This window comes from Gallus gallus, chromosome 6, assembly GCF_016699485.2.
Source record: "Gallus gallus isolate bGalGal1 chromosome 6, bGalGal1.mat.broiler.GRCg7b, whole genome shotgun sequence".
NCBI lineage: Eukaryota > Metazoa > Chordata > Aves > Galliformes > Phasianidae > Gallus > Gallus gallus.
In genome coordinates this window covers 24,327,278-24,347,236 of record NC_052537.1, presented here as the reverse complement: position 1 = coordinate 24,347,236, position 19,959 = coordinate 24,327,278, and the positions used below count along the sequence as shown (strand labels likewise).

Genomic DNA, 19,959 nt, shown 5'->3' with positions numbered 1-19,959 from the left:
GCTCCATTGAATGAAGTACAATTGCAGAGATAAATGGGGAGAAAAACTGTAAGAATGGGACAAATGTTTTCAGCTGAGGTTTGAAATTTAGAGCCTGTTAGTACATTTGCTTTGGTTGCATTAGTGTTATATACGCTGTTTCTAGGATATACGCTAGCAAAAAAATCAGATGCAAGCTGAAATTTTCTCAGGCAAGTTTCCAGTTTATAGGCAACTCCTAATAGTAACAAAGAGAGAAACCCTTCAGTTGTTACTGTTTGCTATCTTTGATTCCCAGTACGACTTGAAAGTTGATAAACCCTTCCTAAAACCACTGGAAATATTTGTGCTGTGCTTTTTTTTAACATCACGAGGAGTGTTTTTGAAAAAAGCCAGAAACCTCAGTTTGATGTTTACTGGTAAACACTGCAGTGTTGTACTCCTTAGGAAAACACTGAAAGGGATGTTGTGTTTCCCTTAAAAATTACACGTATGTTATTTGTGCATCTAAAGTGAAAAGGAAACAAGCTATTTAAATATGATGTTTAAATGGTGCTTATTGAAAAAGCAGATAGGTTTATTTGCTCGCCTCCTACCTGTGATTTGTGGCTCAGCTTAATAAAGTAATGCTTCAGTTAAAAAATGAAATGCAGCTTGTTAGTTTGCAGCGAGCTGTTACGAGGAGATGGCCTGGGGCTGGCGGCAGGGCAGCAGGTTCCCTGGGGCAAAGTGAGCTGACCCACAGCCTTTGAGTCCTGCGTGAGTTGTGGATTCTGAGTCACAAGGAGGTGCAGGAAGAAGGGCTGACTGCATCTGCCCAGAAAATGGTGGGTGAGAGACAAAAGTGGGTGTGCTCAGCAAACCTCTTCTTTTGTGTGAATTGAAAATGAGGGGATGCTGTGGGATCGGGGTAGATCGGTACAGTGCAACCTGCCATGGAAGTCCTGCGGAGGTCTGTAATGAACCACGGAAGTGTTTCTGTGTAGGAGCTACTTGGCCTGAGGAAGGTGGATTAATGTTGTCCAGCCAGGCTGCAGTGGAAAGTTGTCATAGGAACTGGCTTGCTGTTTGGCAGAGCCATGCCTTGTCTTCAGTCCATTAAAAGCACACCTCTGTAACTAATCACCTCGGGATAAGAAGGGCTGGTGTGCCACTCGGCACAGAGCCATGGAGGGGACAGGCACGTGAGCTCTACCCCGAGGGAAGCTGAGGACAGCCCAAGTGGTGCACCTTGGGATGAGTTCACAGAGCCTGTTCTGCACCGTGTCCTTGCCTCGGGGTGACTTGCCAACGTGGGTGTCCTGATAGAAAACAGCTGTGGTTTTTTTAGCAGTGAGAATAATGGGATGGAAAACTGAACAGAATGTGCCCGGAGTGGAAGTCTTGTCTCTCTCCTCAGGATGAGATGTCACTAAGTCAGCGCGTGGGAATTCTTTGCTTATTGTCTGTACTCCATCTACTTTTTAAATTTTATTGCTTATGTCAGCAACGCAAACATTTGAAATGGCTGCAGTGTAAGTCTCTAAAAGCTGGCTGTTCTGTGTTTAAGCATGTCTTCACATAGTTGCAAAGTGTGCGTTCATATAAATATTTCTTACTCTAAAACATCTGTTTCATACTTCTAAAGAAATTACTATCACACTTCTAAAGAAATAACTATTATGTGTAATGTTATGATGCTTGTAGCAATGATCTGTATTTTGCTTTTTAATCACTATGAGTCGTTTACTGGAATGGTTCCTAAAACCTTGGACTGTGCACTCTGCATAGAGTGCGTATAACATGGCTCTGCTTAACAGAACCACAGAGACAATCCAGTGTGCACAATAAATAGAACTTAATGTACAGTAAATAGACCTTAGGCAACATCTGGAAAATATTGCGTAGGTATTTCAGGTAGCCGCTGTAAGCAATTGCTAATCCAAACCTGGCTACATGAGGGTAGTTACTAAGTCTTATGAACGTGTTTGCAGGGCTAAAAAGGTGCTTGGGAGACTCGGGCATGCAAAGCTATGATGGGGGAAGTACTTTCTTTTGTGTGATGCTGCAGGATCAAGAAGGGAGCCTGACTAATTCAGCCTAAAAACCCCTGTCTGTCAAATCTGACAACTACCTAAATGTCTAGCAGTGTGTGCACCTTACGGTAAGGCCGGGAGATGATCTGCTCTTACTTCCTGGACACTTGGGTCCCCACGTGTGTGAGCACTGGATGGCTGCATGCCAGCCCTTGCGGTCCTGTCGCTTTTTCAAGCGTGGTGCAGAATGGCAGAGGCTAAACTTGTTGCTTGTGATGACCCTCACTTATCATTCTCAGGGCGTGAATACCTGCTGCGGGCTTTATCAGCACAGCCAGCCCTTTTTTGGTAGTTTCACTGGGGAGAGGGTTCTGTCTGAGCCAGGGAAGTTGGAAACCCCACTGAGCTTGTTTGTATGCTGCTTTCTGTTAATGTGCAAGTAAGGAAGGCAGGCAGGTTCTTATCCTGTGCCTCTTACCAGCAGAAACCACTTTAAATTCTGCAAAGGTGTGAGGTGCATTAAATGTGGAGAGCAGGAATTGCAGTAATGAAATACCTGTAGTGGTGACGCTGGGATGTGAGTGGTCTGTTGGATTCTCTTTTGGAAAAAAAAAAGGATGCACCGCTTCTGTAGAGCAATAGAAGAAGAAAGGGATGCCCAGTTGGATGTGAATCTTTAGAGATGGGAAGGTGGCATCAAAGTGAAGTAAGCTGGAAACAGATGTGTGGGGACAGTGTACCCTAATGCTGCTTGTGCTGTACTTAAACTGTAATTGAGAAGTTTCAGTGTCCAAAACTACCACTCCCTTCCATCTTACCACTTGCAATTTGTTTAAAAACAAAGGTTGAGGTCATTATGCAGTCTAAACTTAGCTTAATTTAGTTACAGACTATTCACAACTCCCAGCTGTGGTCCAGATATTTTCAAACAAAGGCCTACTATTTCGCACATATGCTTACTACTAGATTATCATTTAACTTACTTGGCACATTTGGTTCAGCGGAAGGGGGAAGAAAGGCTTCCTGTGTGCGTTTCTACGAGAGGCTCTGAAGTAGAGTGGTTTTCCATTGTGTACTTAAGAACAGCCCTTTGGATTAACTGGCTTTGACCCAGGCCTTGTACTTCTCCATGTTAACATTGGCATAATACATAAAACACTTGAGACGCATTATTGCTGGATTTTTCAGGAAGCAAATTCTTGGTGAACCCTCTGTGAAGGTGCATTTTCAAAAAGTCTTTTTCCAGCCTGGATGGTCCAGCTTTGGCAGCCGTGCAAGACAGCTCTGGACTGTGGGACCTACTGAGTGGGTTGCCCCTTCCTTGGGTGAGCTGCTGCCTTTCTGCAGATAGTAGTGGATGCCTGCACTGCTACAGTAGCATCAGCTGCATCCCTGCGTTGTGCATCCAGCTCAGGAGGAAGTGGGTTGCTGTTCAGGTAGGGTTTGCAGCTTAAATTGGTATTCTTCATCTCCTTTGCAGAACAGTAGTAACGGGTGGTAAGCAACTCATGTGTTACTGCTTGGACCGGGCTCTTCTTGGCCTTTCCATCAAATGTAGCACATCTGGCCATGGCATATAACAAGATAAGCTTTCTATTCAGCTTCTAAAATAACCTAGAACAGAAGGTAAATTCCAAAGAGAGAAGACTGATGGCCTAGCATAAAGCATGCCAAAATCCCAAGACCAGCTGAATTCAGCTAGTGTTTGGGTTGGTTCAGCTGGTGATGAGTTGCATATATACATGAACAGCAATAATTAGGAACATGAGGTCAGAGAAGAGCATGTGAATGTTCTGCCCTCAGAAACCCAAAGAAGCGCTGAGTGAGATGTATGCCACTGCTCTGTAAACATAACACAGCAATTGCCAGTAGTACCATTAAAGGGTAAGTGCTACTGAGCTGCAGGTAATTTTGGAAGTCACTAAGTGGAACCAGTTGCAGTTAAAAGCAAATAATCTTTCTGGGTGTTGGTGTTCTTAGTTTTCTCCATCTGAGGTAGGTTTTTATCTTTTTTTTTCTTCTAAGGAAGAGCTGCATATGTTTGCAGCTCACTCCATTGGATATTACAAAGCAATTTGGTCTCAAGACTGTGCAAAGATGTGCCTTTTGAAATCACAGTAGATGACTGCAAGGATTAGTCCTGAGCATTCTGATTAAATCATGTGCTTTCTGACATGTTACATCGTTCACTGAAGTACAGCTACCTGTAGTATTTGCATAGTTGTTTCTTTTTCGTTGCTTGTTCATTTCAACTCATTTCATGTTATACTGTGTATGTGCTGCTAGGTTGGGATGAGTTCATTCCCTGAAGAAAACCAAGTAGTTGAACATAAATTTCAGGTGCCCCGAGCACCTGTTAGCTTGAAGCTGACCCTGGAAACTGCCCTTCCAGTTCAGTTCCTGTAGCTTTGCCATCATTGTAATCCAAGTGGCTGAATGGTGTTGGAAAGAGGAATTGAAGATAGAAGCAAGCCAGGCTGGTAAATCATCTGTTCGTTCTGCTGTCTGGAAACTGAGGCAGGAGTCAGATTTCAGTTTCCACTTCACGTTGCAAGCATCTGTCAGTTGGTGCACTAGTGGTGTTTAAGGGCACCAGGAAAGTACCTGTTCTGTGCCTTTGAGTGTTTAGGGCTGGGTACTGCGTTCGTACATTTCCTTTGTTTAAAAAAAAAAAAAAGAAAAAGAAAAAGAAATTGTTGCTGAAAGCCAAATACAGACATGTTAATGGGGTATCTCTGAAGGGAAAAGTGCTCACAAGGCATTTTTTTTTTCCTGTAATCCAAAGCAGGGCTGCCACCAAGTAGAACTGTTAAGGAAAAAATGATAAAAATGGAGGTTTGCTAATTAAATCTCTGGGTGATTCAGGTAAGCAGACACAGAATCCCTCTGCTCAGTTCTTCAGAATGCCTTCCCTGCCCCAAAGTGTCGATGCTAAGCGATAACTAGTGTACCAGGAGATCTTCCACTAAGTCCTTTTCGGTCAAGGAGTTTAGCTTACCTGTACTGTTGTCTGCTTGGTGACTGCAATCATACTGGGTAGACGCGCATTATGTGTGTTCCAGTGTTTCTTCATATCTTCTGATTGTAGCATTGAAGTGGAATAGTTTCATAGCTGGAATCATTAGCAGATGTGTGTGATATCTTTGAGCAAATTGTGTACAAACTGGGGAGAGTGTTACTTGCTGTGATCTGAGATGAAATAAGAGCAGGTAGTGTTCAATAAGCTGGGGATTTCTGTCAGTTCTGGTTCAGGGAAATAACGCTGTGGCCTTTCTAAGAGTTTTTTAAAAACACATTTGTGGTGTAACCTTTCCCATTTTCCTTTGCCTTGGCAATAGGTTAGGCAGGTTCTTAACGTCTTCTGTTATGTGGATTGTAACTTCTCTTGCAATATTGCACTGACAGTTTGATGAACCAAGGCCAAGAAATCTGCTAGCTGTGCTTGAGCAATCATGGGGGAAAGGATGATAAAACTCAGTAAAGTTTTACTCATCTGCTGCTCATTTTTCTTCTCAGCCTTGTAGCAGGTGGATATTAACAAAGTAATAAAAACCATTTGCAGTCGTTGTAAATGTATGTGTTCTGGTGTTGAGAACAAATAATTGGCGACGGTAGGGCATGCAGAGAGCTGTCTTCCCAAAGCCCAATGTTGTGGGTCTTCGAGTCTCCACTAATGAGTTACTTCATGTTCCCCAAAGAGAGGAGTCACGGCCCAAGGGAGCGTTCAGTGTCTCAGCTCTGATTTTGGGGTAACAAGGGCCTGCCGACTGTGCTGCTTTAGTTCTTTTTTAATGTTCTCTCACCCTTCAGGCTGGAATGTTTCTTCCAGGTCACAGCTGCAGGAGTGGATTTGTTGCTTCATCTGTGTCCTCTCTGAGCGCAGTCTGTGTTGGGACAAGTACAGGGAGAACATTGTGTGTGCCCTCCTCAGCTCCTGCCAGGGAACAATCTCCTGCGTCAGCAGGATTGATTCGATGTATTAAAAACTGGTGAACTGGAGGGTCCATGGAAATCTGGTTTTGTTTTCCCCAAATGAATGTAGTGTTCTGTGTTGTGCTTGGGCAGGGTTGCAAAAAGTTTGTGAAGAAAAGAAAGAAGTTGATACTGTTAGAGAACAGTATAAGGTAGGCCTTTGGTATCAGTTGATAAAGCTGAGACAGTTAGGTTATCAAGGGGAAGCCAGGGACTGAGCAAAAGCTCAGTCATCAGAGGCGTTGGGTTACTTTGCTGATGAATTGAGTTACATAGGTTGCATAAGAAGCGCCGTATGAATTAGCAGACTTTTGGAAGAGCATGAGAATACTGCAGAGAAGGTGTTCTAAAATTGATTTACTCGCTGTTTCCTGAAGTGATGCCTCAGTACTACATATCTGTCAAGATTAAATGAGATTTGGGGGCTGGTAACATGTAGGTGGGGACACTATTGTGCCCTAAGGATAGGTTTGTAATTTCATTTGCAATCAGACAGACCATAATTACTACATTTGCCTCTGATTAAAAAAACAGGTCAAAAAAGGAACAAGTTGTGCTCCTTATATGCAGAGGGGAACTGCACACTGCTAAGAGCACTTTGAAACACCTCCAGGCTTCACGGTACCTGCCTTGCGACTTCTCTGCCTGTTATTGATAGGTAAGATCTCAAAAGGAGAGACCAAATTTATATATAAGTGGGGATGCAGGGAATGGTGCTAGAAAACAGAAGTGGTAGCTGTGGGGAAAATAAGAGTTCTAACCGATTTTGACAGGGCAACTCTTGAGATTACCAAGTCATCTTAGCTGTTGATCTCAGTGTTTATTTTCAGTAACTTTATGAAAGAAAGTTGAAGCACGCCAGCTTCTTTGCTGAGCAGCACGTCCCTGGGCTAGTGCTGTGTGCGATGCCCATGGGACCGGTGCGGAGCAGCCAGCTGGCTCGCTGCACCTGGGCTGGGCAGGGACTGCTTCCAGCCTGCGGAGATGGGAACAGTCTCCAGCCTGCAGGGATGGTTCAGCTGCTAGTTCTGCTGTTACATCTGTTTTTGCAGCCTGTAAACATGTACAGAGGGCCCATCCGGCGTGGAAGAGAGTTCAAGTATCTTTTAAAAATCATCCTTATTTTCCCTTCCACTTTGAAAGTTTGGAAAAGAAGTCAGAATAAGTTTTCAGAATCTTTGCTTTTTCTGTAAAATATTAATGAAGCGGGGACCACGCTCTTCAAAGACAAGGGGTGTCTTGTTTTTCTCATACCAGTAAGCAGTGTCAGTAAGGGAAGCCAATAAAAATGTTGTCCTCCCTCACCTTCCACGTTTAGAAGATAAAGAGGGCTTTTGGCTGTTTGCGTTATCCAAGCTGACCCAGTTGCATGCTTTCAGAATGACTGTGTGCCTCATCTGAGCTGTGCAACTCGAATACTTCGTCGGTTACCACCACGCTGCTGGAAGGGCTCGTTAAGGCTGTACTTGCTTCCTGAGAGACAGCAGAGTCGAATGAAAAGCATCATTGTCTTGAAATACCGTGATCTGCCGCCAAAGGAGTTGCTGTTGTATAATCCCTATTAGCAGGTTGGAGTGGCAGTTGTTCCTTGGTCTGAAATTGGTATGTGGAGTGATGGCTTCCAGTTTTCTCACTGGGGATGGCACGTCTCGTCTTGCTCGCTCTCTTTGCGAGTCACAAACTTGCAGGGTTGAGCCATCATGATCTGGTAGCAGCTTCTTACACAAGCTTGAACACTGAGGGTGTTTCATAGAGGTAGTGCTTGCTAATAAAACAGATTGTTAATAAATAAAAAGATCACTGTACATACAACGTTTCAGATTGTTCTGAAGCAAAGCAGTAGAGGTAGAATAGAAAAGTTAGTTTGGTTTTCCTTTCTGATTTGTGGAATTCAGCACGTTCGTTTCTGTGTTGACCTTTCTGCCTTTTGTGCTGTTTGTGTTAACCTGCAGCTCAGCTAGCGCTCTGTTATGCTTCATCTTTGTAGTAATAAAATTTAGGATCTGCAAATATCAAATACGGAAGATATCAAACACTGAATCTGTATTATAGTGGGCATCTGCATCAAAGCTTACCTCATTTTTTAGCTAAAACATACACATGGGAATTCCTAAATATTTCCTTTAGAAGTAGACTTTATCACGGTAGACAAAATCACAGCAGAGAGATCGAATTCACTTCTGGATTTCAACCTCTTAAGACCTTGTGCAAGTAGAGCAATTGCTTACAGGAAAAACAGTACGAGCAAAGTATTTGAACTATCTTCTGGGTTTCTTGCTGGAATGTAACAGCTGGAAACAAGCAGCAGTGAGTACATGATGTTATTAGCCAGGTCCATGCTTGCTGTTGGCAGGTGGTCAATTGGACAACAGCTTGGGAACTTCTGCAGCAGAGGCTGCTGCAGGCTGCTGGGCTCTTTTCCTGCAGAAGGCCTCTTAAGGAAGCGAGTGGCCCAAGAAGAGCCTTTGTTTGTCCATTCACCTTCTCTCCAGGTGAAAGGTTTCTCCTCGAGACTGCTGGTGTCCCAGCCTCTTATTCCATTCCAGTCTCTCTCTCTCATAGCTTTATTCCTTCCTCAGGTGGGACAGGTGGCTGAAGATGGTCTTCCAGCAGTGTTTGTTGCAGTGACAGATAGGCACATAGAGTCCTGCTTGGTGGCCTTGTGTATCTAAGGATTGGATTTGATCTGCAGTGCCAGCATTTCTTTGAGAGTTCATGCTAGTTTTTTTATTCTCCGTGGCATGGCTCTTGCTCTTCTGGATCAAGTCTCACATTCCTTAAGCATACTCTGCCTTCTTTTTTTTCTAGTGGTGGGACAATACTGGCCATGCTGGGCTTAGAGAGAGGGAGAGCTGGCACTACCTCTGGCAGATTGCTGGTGTAACAAGCAGCATGCTGGAAGTAACTTGACTAAAATCTCTGCAGGAGATACTGAGAAGCATGAGCTGTGTGGAAGCTGGAAAATGTTCTCATTAGCTTACTGGAGAATTTGTGGTTTCCATTTTTAAGGTAGTAAACTCAATTACAGATGATTCAGGTGAATAGATGGTCTCTTGATAGTCAGAGAGGGTCAGATTTGAGGTTTGCTCCTCACGGAACACTGTGGATTTCAGAGTATTTTTCCAAACTCCTTTCTAATCAACCCTGAAATTGGTGATAATTAAGTCCTATTTAAAATAATGAAAATAGTTTAAATGACTCTTGCTCTTTGAAGTTCCTGAATGAGCAGAACTCCTTGGATAGAAATGGATGGTAACCCTAAAAAACCTCCCAGTTTATCTGTTCTACGCTTTTTACTGTTTATAATGCATTTCTGCTTACTGGATTATTACTGGGGCTCTAAGCATGGTACAGGCACTCTGTGGATATGGTTGTCACTAGAAATAGTCTGATAAAAATACTCATGTAAAATAAAACAGGTTTGTTAAATTTATAGTATTTTATTGTTACATAACCATTATTTTAACATGTAGATTTATGATCAAATTCAGCCTGGAATAAAATGAAAACCTATAACAAGCCACACAGGCAGCGTTCTGCCTTCTTATACCTTTCCCATCCAGAAATAACCCATGAAATACTGTAATCTATCAGTCAGAATGTAGTCGGATAAGTGTACAACTGGGAATGCTTTTCCAGTTTCTCTAAAAGCTCTCTCTTGCAAATGCAGCATCATTGAAGTCAGTTCTGTGTTAGAGCACAGGGGAAACAGGTACCCTTCAGAGGGAAAACTTGGAGCTGCTATCTGAAAGGGAAAGCTGGGAATGGAGGATCGTGCAATCCACAGAGCAACTGCTGTATTATGAATCTAATGGGATATAATAGGTTTTTGAATAAACTGCAAGTGAGTGCATCTGTTTTTATTATTAATAGGTTCTTAACAGCAGATCTCTACATCTTTAGTACCCTGTCATGCCCATACAGTTACTGTTCTGAAAGCCTACCTCAAGTAGAGTTAAACTTGAGTAAACTTTGAAGTTTCTTTTGGAAGTAATTTAGAATTAGAATAGGAAGAGCCTGTCTTGTCCTTTCCTGCCATCATGGACGTGAAGCTATGATGTCAAAGACACAGATAAGCATTCCATTCTTCAAACGAATAACTTAACTTCAGACACAAAGAAAAAAATGAAGTGTATTTTCTGGTTTATATTGTTACAGACATCACTATGTAGAGACAGTGGGCTTTTCAGCACTGCCAGAAATTTCAAGCCTAGAGCATACTAATTTTTTAAAAGCATCACTATTTGGAAGCACCTTTTGGAAGTGATTTGCCATTGGCTATAAGCTGAAGTGCTGACAGTAGCACATAGGGTGGGTTAATTTGTCCCCAGGCTGTCAGGGAGAGGAAGAAGCTGTGCGAACTCACAGCCAGAGCTGGTGTAAGGGCTGCTGCTCAGAGGAGTGGAGCATCATTCAGCATCCATACAAAGGCCTGCTGCTTTGGGACCTTTGCTGTGCATGAGTAAGAGAATTCCTAGTCCTCAAGAATTTGAACTAGATACACAATGTTATTGATGCCCTGACCAAGACTGGCTGTACTTTTGTCTTCTAATTCTTCATGAATCAAAGAATTGCCCTTTTCACTACATTTCCTAGGTTAGGCATCAGGTAAAGCTAACATAGCCTAAAATGTATTTGGCTAATCCTTTTAGAATTCCTTGGGAGACTTTATCAGTCTGGCTGCTTTAAAATGTCTCTCTGCTGTGTATTGTTTAAAATGTTCTTTGGTTGCAAAGTGAATGAGTCTTAGTTGTTATTATTGTTATCATCCTTTGTTAAAATGCTACTAGAGATATTTCCTGAAGAATTCTCCCCCTTCTACGTTATTCCTGTTCTCTGGTCTGTAATGCATCTGCTCCCTTGGTAAATTTTTCTTGTTTGTATTATACTGTAAAATCTTTTCATTGTCCTTAACTTTCTGAAAGTGAGACCTCCACCAAACTGTGCAGGTTGGTTTGCCACAAGATTTTTGTTTTTTCTTTTCTTTTGTTTTGTAATGGTAGGAGCTAGAGGAGCCGTTTATCCTGTTCTCCGGTTTGGTTTGTTGATGCTTCTGGGTGCTGTGATCATTCTGACTTTCGTACATCTGGGACCGTGTAGTTCTGAGTTATCAGGAACATTACTATACATACTGGGGAGTCCTCCCATATCTCCACCCATTTCTGTGTATTGTTCTTCCTAAGCGGAGTGTGAGTAGAGATTTCAGTATTGAGCTCACATGAATAGTTCCCCTGGGTTTCAGAAATGCCACCCACTGGATTTTTTTCTCCTTAGTTGGCATTTTTGTTTCTAGAAATTCTTTGTTACTCTCCCTCCTGGGAAGCCCTGAGGTGTGTCAGAAGTTTGCTACAACACAGAATGACAGAGTGGTTGGGTTGGAAGGGACCTCGAATATCATCTAGTTCCAACACCCTGTCACAAGCAGGGTTACCAGCCACTGCATCAGGCACCAGATCACGGCCCAGGGCCCCATCTAGCCTGGCCTTGAACGCCTCCAGGGCTTCACTGTGTTTGTGACACCCTGAGCTGGAGCTTGTAGAAAGATTGAGGGTTGTTCCCTTCCCTGTGCTGTTCTGTGTCCTGCTATCCATAGCTGACAAAATGGGGACAGCACCTTTGGCTGTCCCTAAATGTGTTTACAGTGGAAGAGAGTTTGCAGAGAGCTCTGGGATGGCAGGCAGGAGGTCCTGCCCTCATGGTGAGGCAGGAGATGCCACTTAGGGGGATTACAGAGTCCAGGGCACTTCCTGCAGGCTCTACACAAGGTGTCGTGCTCCAGAGGACCAGAGGGTATGGTGCTAACCTGAGTGGGCTTCACCTCCTTTGATGCTAGTTGTCCAAAGTGCCTGGCCTAAGCTTGACATAGATGCAAGTTACTTTTGTGCACACTGTGGTGAGAAGGATGCTCCTGGCAAGCAAGCCACTCATTCTGGACCACAGTGACACAGACAGACCTCTCAGCAGGCAAGTGCTTTTCCCTTCTCATTCCCAATTTGTGAGGCCGTGCTATGACCTGAGCATGGAATTTGAACTGTGCTTTGACCAAACCAAACCCAATCCTTCTCCATTTCCTTTTCCCCTTTCTCAGGACCATTAAGTCCGTCCTTGCTGAGATCCCCAGGTCACCTGGGATGGAGCAGCCTTGCAGCCAGGGGTCAGAAACCTCTTGTAGTCTTGGCAAGGCACCAGGATTTCTGTGTATCACTGCCTCGGGCCAGACACAAAGCCTTTATGTACCAAACCTTAGCTGTGATCATTGATGTCCCTGTTCACTTTGCCCACGTGCACATACGCGTGTGGGTCGTGCTGACAAGATACCAAGGATTCCTAAAGCAGCATGTGTGAGAAAAGAACAGATGTAGCGCGTGGCGAATCGGTGCCTTGGGATTGGTTTGCTGTGGGTTTGTTTTCTGCTCCATAAGCTCTTGGACAGGATCCTGGAAAGAGTGGACTTGTCACTGCTATTTTGTTTATCGTACATTTTGGTGTGTATGCCTCCGATTTGGCATTGCATCATCCAAGTGTTGAAAACAAACTCAGAAAAAAACACAAGCGGTGCATTTAATCCAAACACATCAGGTATTATCAGGTGCAGAAATCTCTAACTGTCAGCCAAAAAAGATGAGGAAATTAACTCCTTAATAATTAACTCTAATTAATAATGGAGTGCCTCTATGCATGTTATTTAACCTGTAGGAGTGTTTGAAAGAAATACACTATCCGTGATTCTTAAAATCAGCTGAGGCTTAACAAAAGAAGCAAAATAATTTCTTACAAAATATGTGTTAAAAATCTCACGTTCTTTTGGACCAAAGCATGTGTAATGGATAGTAGCTCTGTGCCAAAGCTTTGATGTGGAGTTTTAAAATACTTTTTCAAAATGAACCCTGCACCATAAACGCTATTAGATGTTTAATTAAGACTGCACCAGCAAGGAGCATGTTTGCAATAAATTACAGGGAGATGTTCTAACATGCTTCATCTATGTAAAGATTTCTATTTTTATGTGAAGCTATTTACAGATTATTGATTTCAAAAATAGATCTGTAACTAAAGAAAGATGTGTCGTATTTCAGTTACTTGGAGTTGAGGATCTTGCCTGGCTGGCTGCCTGCTCTCTTAGATGTTTATTCCTGTGGCTTACGAGTGTATGGAGTGATTCACCCCTTCTTATTTTTCTCCCTGTATTTGGCACCGCTGTGGAGAGGAATATTTGTATTCAAGGATCAGGTCCCATGTCTCTTACTCGCTCAGGTGGGCTGATTTTGGTACCTTGGAACACTGGAACAATTTCATTCATGTCAGTAAGACTTTTGTGTGAGTGGAGTTTATTGGTGGAGAAGAGGCATCACAATATAATTTGTAAGTGATTAGCGTTTAATTTCAAAGCAGTAAGCTATCATCAGAGTGCCAGTGCAGCCTGCTAAGCTGTAAGAGTGCCTTTGAGTTTATGTAATACAAAACTTCAGCAATGTATTTTTTTATTTTACGCTATGTGAGCATTAAAACAACAATTTTAAAAAATAAATCAGCAATGCCTGAAGGCAGAAGTAATGTCTTTTATTAGAGCAACAGATAGACTTTGAAAATTTAGACAAGCTTGTATGCCCAAGAGCTTGTCTATTTTTTCCAGCCATACCAGTTGGTCTAATAAAAGATATTGCCTCTGTCTACAGACCTTGTCCTCCCTTTGAACTCTATTCATCACAGCTACAGAAAAATAACTGCTGGAACATTAAAATAATCCATGTCTTTCTTGCTTAACTGTGGGAACTCAGATTTTTGTGGCTTCCTCAAGGCTTGGATTTTTGAATCCTAACACTCAGTATGGTTCTGTTTGATCTCCCCTGCATAGAAGAGGGCTTCACACGGGAGCTCAGACTGCTTCACCGACTCCTCATTTTAGAAAGGACACTGACAAAGGTAACCTGCTAATGGTCATCTAACATCTGGGCTTTAGCATCTTAAAGATGCTGTTGGGGAACTATCAGATGTCTGGCATGGATGGCCATTGAGTACAGTCCTGTCCTAGCATCTGTGTCAGCATCTCTGTTTAATGTGGTGTGATAGTGATGGGAAGCAGATGAAATGGGAAGCGGCTAGCATAATGGAAACGCTCTGATTTTGGTCATGGATGTAAGTCTTCACATCTTGGTGGGCAGTTTGCATTCAGCTGGCAGACCAAGATCTCACAACGAACCATGCAACAGTTTTGTGGAGCTATTTGACATTCCTTTTAGAGGCCTTGAACATGTATCTTTTAGATCTGAATCCATAGCTCAAGGATAGTAGCTTTACGATACTTCCAGGTAAGACCACAGTGGTGGTAATATAAACCATCTCAAAATGCTTATGGGGTAGTCTATATTCCACCTTCTGAAGACATAAGCCTTCTGTAGCTTTCAGTCTTGGGGTCCTGCAAGATCCCGAGGCCTGTCGTTGTGTGTGGGCCTTGCGCTCCCTAAACCCTCTCCTCCAGCAGGGCTGCTGCAGAAAGCCCCTGGCAGGCAGTGCTGCGGGCACAGTGCCCCGCTTTGAAGAGAAACAGGTTGATGCTCACAGGCTGTTCATTCCCTTACTGCCTTTGGGCGCTACTTAAATTGCTGGTAATTGCTCATAAGCCCTTAGTGGCCTGAGCTGGGGCTATTTTAGAAGCTGTGTTTCCCTGTATGCCCTGTTGTGGAAGCTGTGGTTGGCTGACGTGCCTGTGTCCCTCCGGCTGCACTGACCTCCTCCCTGGGGGTGCTGTGGGGAATTGGTGGCAGGCAGCTCTAAGTGCAGGAATGCATCCCTGTGGCTGCCTGCCAGGGCCTAAATTTGGTGACCTTTAGGATGTGGCATCAGATGCGTTTGTAAACGTTGCTTATAGTAACTGAGAGACAGGCAGGGAATGCTGGGGGAGGGAGGAACGTATTCTTTTCAGCCAAGCTATTTGCCTCCTGTTTGATTTTTTATGACCAACAAATAGTAGGCGAATGCACTAACAGATGCTGTGATGATCACAGCTGTTGGTCTTTAATCAAAATTAAAACTAAAAAATGATACAGATTGCCTCTAGGAGAGCGAGCACACCCATGACCGCCAAAAGCGCAGTGACTTCCAGTCATTACGTGGAAGCACGCTGTGCTCTCTGCTTTGCCAAAATCATGTTTTCCTTCTGGAGAACAAGGGCAGACTTCTTTTAAACGTGTCTAGAGATGGTTACGGTGTCATTACCCATCTAGCTTGTGGGTGGTTGTGTTTCTTTTAAGGAAGAGCAAACAAGCAAGCCCTGCGGCCTGGCAGCTGCATGATTACACAGAGCTGCAGTTTTGTTGTGCCTCATTTGATGTCCCTGTGGGACACATCTCCCACCAGTGTGCGAATAACACAGGGGGGAGTGCACCTCTCTTGCCTCACTGCACGGCCTTCCTGAAGCTTTCTGCAGGTTTTGACAACCTGCAGAAAACAACAAGAAGTTTTGACAACCACTTCTTGTGAAGGGTTGTGGGTGTTTGTCAGTATCAGCATGGGTAGCAGTATAGTTTTGAGTGGGTTCTTGCTTTGCCCTAATGGGGCTGACCTGCAGAGGACAAAAGATAATCTTTATACTTCCCTTCATTTTCTTCTGCTAAGTTGGCATCAGTCTGAAATACTGTCTTTGCCCAGAAGTCAAATGAGAAACAAAGCCCGAGAAAAGGCTCTGTGTTTTTACTGTGGTAAATGTGGCAAGGTTGGTCCTGCTGGAGTGTGTAGGGTTTACTTTGCCTGATTTATCTCATGTGTGAAGGGTAACTTTTCCAACATTTATAGTTTGTACATATTTGTAACTCTAAGATTTAAAAAGGGAAAAGAAAAAAGTGACTTTTCAGCAATGAAGACAACGTCTTTTCTTTCTAAATGCATTTTCACCACAGTGGGTAGGAATATCTTAAAAGTTCCAGCCATATGGAAGAGCCCTCCCTATTTTTGTCTTGGCTTCTTATCTCATCTGACATCTCAGGAAGGCAAAGTACCACTGGGTACTTCGCAAGACTTCCTGGGTAGCATTGCATCTCTTAGCGCCAGGAAACAGACAACTTGTTGGTGAAACAGATCTTGAATTTAAGAAAGATTTTCTCTTCTGGCTCTTTCAGAAATAAAGAAGCATTTAAAGATGACAACCTCATGGAGTGACCGACTCCAGAATGCAGCAGATCTCCCTGCAAACATGGATGGGCATGCTCTGAAAAAGTACCGCCGGGAAGCCTATCACCGGTAAGTCCTCCCTGAAAATCCACAGCTCAAGTGCTGAGAGAGAGGGAAATAAACTAAACATAATCCTCACCTTTCTTGTTGTTTCCTACAAGCTGTTACAAACTGCAAGGTCATTCCCACCTCCCATCCAGAAGTGTTAGTAGAAGATGTTTTAGGATATAGCACAGTATTTGCCTGCAGGAATGTACAAACAGTAGAGTTGGGATACATGTGACAGAGCAAGTGAAGGTGTGCTTTTTGAATGTAACTAAAAAATTAATTCCAGGTTAAGTTTTGGGGTAGAAGCTTTGAAGTCAAGAAATACTAGGTGACGGAAATGTTGTAGTAATTATTGCAATACAAAGTGAGAGAGCATAAGCCTAGACACTGGAATGCACAAATAAAAGTAATGAAGAATTAAATAGGGCAGCAATTGAGTGTTTGAGAATTGTATCTCCACATATTGGCCTCCTGGCCTCCTTTTCTATGGTAGGTGCCTAAAACTGTCTTTGTTGTTTAAAAAAAAAAAAAATTACAATCTAAATAAACAAGATTACGGAATAAAATAAATGTTGTTGCTCTCATTTATCACCCAGGAATCAAAGTACAGAGAATAGATTGTTTTCACAAGATTACATTGGATGTTTGGTTGAGCCAAGAATTCGGCCCACAGCTCCCAAGGTCCAAGGCCTCGAGCATAAGATGGATGCAGTCTGTATCCTCATCAGATGTCTGGACTGTTACAGCATTAAAAACAACAGTATCTAGTAATTGTCAGTACTCTGACTGTGGGAGGTGTACCTTCAAATTTTAGCTTGTTTAATTTGAGAAGTCCTGCAGTATGATAATCAGAGTATGTTCAACAGGAGCTGGGGAGATGGAAATCTGATACAGAAATAGAAAAAGATGTCAAATTTCCCAACCTCACGCTTAAATGCCATGTTGTGTTTGTGATTCATACATGGTGGTATTTCTGAGGAAATGCTTAAGAAATGTTAGATATCTTTGAATCTCCAAATGGAATCTAATTAGAGAAAAATGCCTTAACATGATATGATAGGCCAGATTGTGCAAGTTGCAATGTAAAAGACTGAGTAGTGGATCCTGTGATGCCTTTCTGAAGCTTTACAATTTCCATTGAAGGATGTTTGGGTATACGTCTTAAATGTTGACGTTATTTGCATCTCTTTGTGTCAGCTGGTTTGTCAAGATATGAGAAGTCCTAATGTAACTGTGTATAGCATGTGAAGAAATACGGATTTTATACTGCTCCCTTGCAAAAATCTTAACCTTGAAGTCATTGACAAGTTTGTCTTTGAGTCATAATTTTACCTAGGACTTTAGTTGTGTTACTTCTGATTTAGACTGATGTAAATGAAATCAGAGTAAGGCTTGCTTATTTATTTCCTAAATGTTAGCTCAACGTTTACTATAGTTAGGTGCTGACAGGTTGCTAAATGTAGTACAAGATCCGAGGGACGCAGTACTTGTCCTCAAGAGCTCACACATTTAAGTACCCTTCATGTTAACCCTTACTTGTGTAAAAAGTCTGTATTTCCAGAATCAATTTCCCCACGGTAAATGAGAATGCACTCATATAAAGGAGAGTTTCTCAAAGGAGCTGGGATCAGATCAGTCTGAAATCAGTGTCTTTCATAGTTTAAATATTCTGTTATAGAACCTAGAAATGTCTTAGTCAAAACTTGTTGAGCAGAAATGTTGCTAACTCTTCAGGTTTTCATGGAAAGCATGGCATTTGAAATACATTAAGGAGAGGCACATTTTCTTTTTGAAATTACTATCCTCTTCTAGAGAGGGAGGGAACGTGAGAGAGAATGAGAGAACCCGATGCCAAGGCTGTAGTATAAATCTGTGCTATTAATGGCTTTGGTGTACCAGTTTCATGGGAGTTATTTTGATAATCCAGTATTGTAAGAATCTGAAACAACTTCATTCCAGAGGCAGTGTTGTCAGACTTCTATTTCTGGTAGTTTTTGTGATCTTGATACTAACAGATGTGTTGTTGCTTAAAAGATAAATGCAGGCTTTAAGTGACAGAGTGGGAACAAAGTTATTTCTCCTTGATGGTTTTTTTGTTTGTTTTTTTTAGTATTTCGTTAATTGTTCAGATGTAGGATATGTATGCTTGTCACAGCCATCTCTTTTAGGATGTGAAGCTGTTTCAGTAAGATCCCAGTTTGCTTTGACTGTTGGTTATTGCTGTAGCACTCTCAATTTGATTAAAAAAAAAAAAGTTAAAAAACAGAAGATATCGAGATTCACATTTCTGTCTTTCGTGTACCACTTCGTTGAGCATTAGGAAGGACTGATGGCTTAGAATTGTGAATGTTTTGAGTCCATTATTTCTCTTCTTTCTATTTCAGTCTCTCTGAGTCTGTTTTTCTGTCTCTTTTTCTTCTTATCCTAGCAGCTAAAAACAAATCCTTGAGGATGCAAATCCAAAGTGACTTAAGAACACAATAAAAATAACAAATTTAAGACTATTATAAATATATATTTACCTTTAAGCTTGCCCCAGTGATTTTATGAGCCCCATCTGGAAGGCTGGAAGGACTTGGCAGCAGTGCCACACTCAGACATAAGCATGGCTGGGGCTATGCTTACCTCCGTGCTGGAGGCCCATTTGGGCTCTAAGTCATTCACTGGGATTTTCTGATTGCTGCTACTAGTGCTTTTCTGAAGTGTGAAATGTAAAAAAAGATGGATTGCTGCTCATTTATTTCGTGCTTAAGTAATTATCAGTGGAGATACTTAAACCAATTGATTTAACTTTCTGGTTCTCATGAAATAGAGCAGATTTGGTATGCTTGAATTGTAAATGTTGAAACAACAAAAAGTGAGGGGAAAAGTTTCCAATCCAAGCAGTATAATGTATCTTAAAGATGCTCTCATGGGCTTTAAACTTTTATAAAACGTTCTCAAAAATGAGCTCTGAAGTTACCATTCTAATATTCATATTTTACTGTGATTTTTCTTTCCGGGAATCTGTTTTTTCAGGTGTTTCACTTCTTACTGTATCATATTGATGGATGGATCCTCAGCATGTAACGCTGTTGGCAGAAATCCCATTTGAGACTGGTTTAACTGGTGTAGTGCATACTGACTCAGAGTGTAATGACTATATCATAATCATGCCTCTGCATACCATAGGCAAGAATGCTCCAAATCAATATTTATAGCTGCTTTCCTCCCTGGGTTTTTGCTTGGTGTCGGAATCAATTTGTATAGCATCTTAAAAAAGTAGAGGATTGGCGTTATGGAGGAAGCAAGTAGAGCTTGAGAATATGAAAGTGCATGCTATGCTGTAGTGCTCAAGGGCCATATAAACAACATCAACAATTAAAAAATCTATAGGGGAGGAAAAGGGGTGGTTTTATATTGTTGGAGTACTTCTGATCACTTTAACTAACACTATAAGCTGGGTAGTGTTGCTATAAGCCACAAACCTAGTTATACAACATTGTTGGCGCCTGTTGGAGGTGAGGTCTAAAGATGAATTAATATACAAGCTAGATGTTATTCATTCTCTAGCAGAGGTCACTGGTAAGAGGATACTGCATCACAGCACTATTAGCAACATACATTTTAATTCAGAAATAAAATGAACGTGTGGCTGCTAGGTGGTTTTTCCTTCGTGTGTGTGGCTGTGAGGCCACCTCCCTCGTGCTGCGCTTGTTGACTTTTCCGGGTAGAGGATAATCACTAGGTCATTTGTTCTGGAGGAGTACTGTCATTTAACGTGATTGTAATTAACCAA

General features: G+C 42.2%; 1 protein-coding gene across 8 annotated transcripts in view; it reads left to right on the top strand.

Moving 5' to 3' along the window:
- Nucleotides 1-19,959, top strand: part of NT5C2 (5'-nucleotidase, cytosolic II) — a 55,168-nt gene that overhangs the window by 1,418 nt on the left and 33,791 nt on the right. For 3 of the 8 annotated variants that reach the window (XM_046942942.1, XM_040702434.2, XM_046942939.1), the window contains exon 1: nt 16,107-16,202. Coding sequence is in view for 5 of the 8 variants with exons in the window: in XM_046942934.1 (XP_046798890.1) it covers nt 16,102-16,202 (101 nt within the window). In the remaining 3 variants the exon portion in view is untranslated. 8 annotated transcript variants of the gene reach the window in all.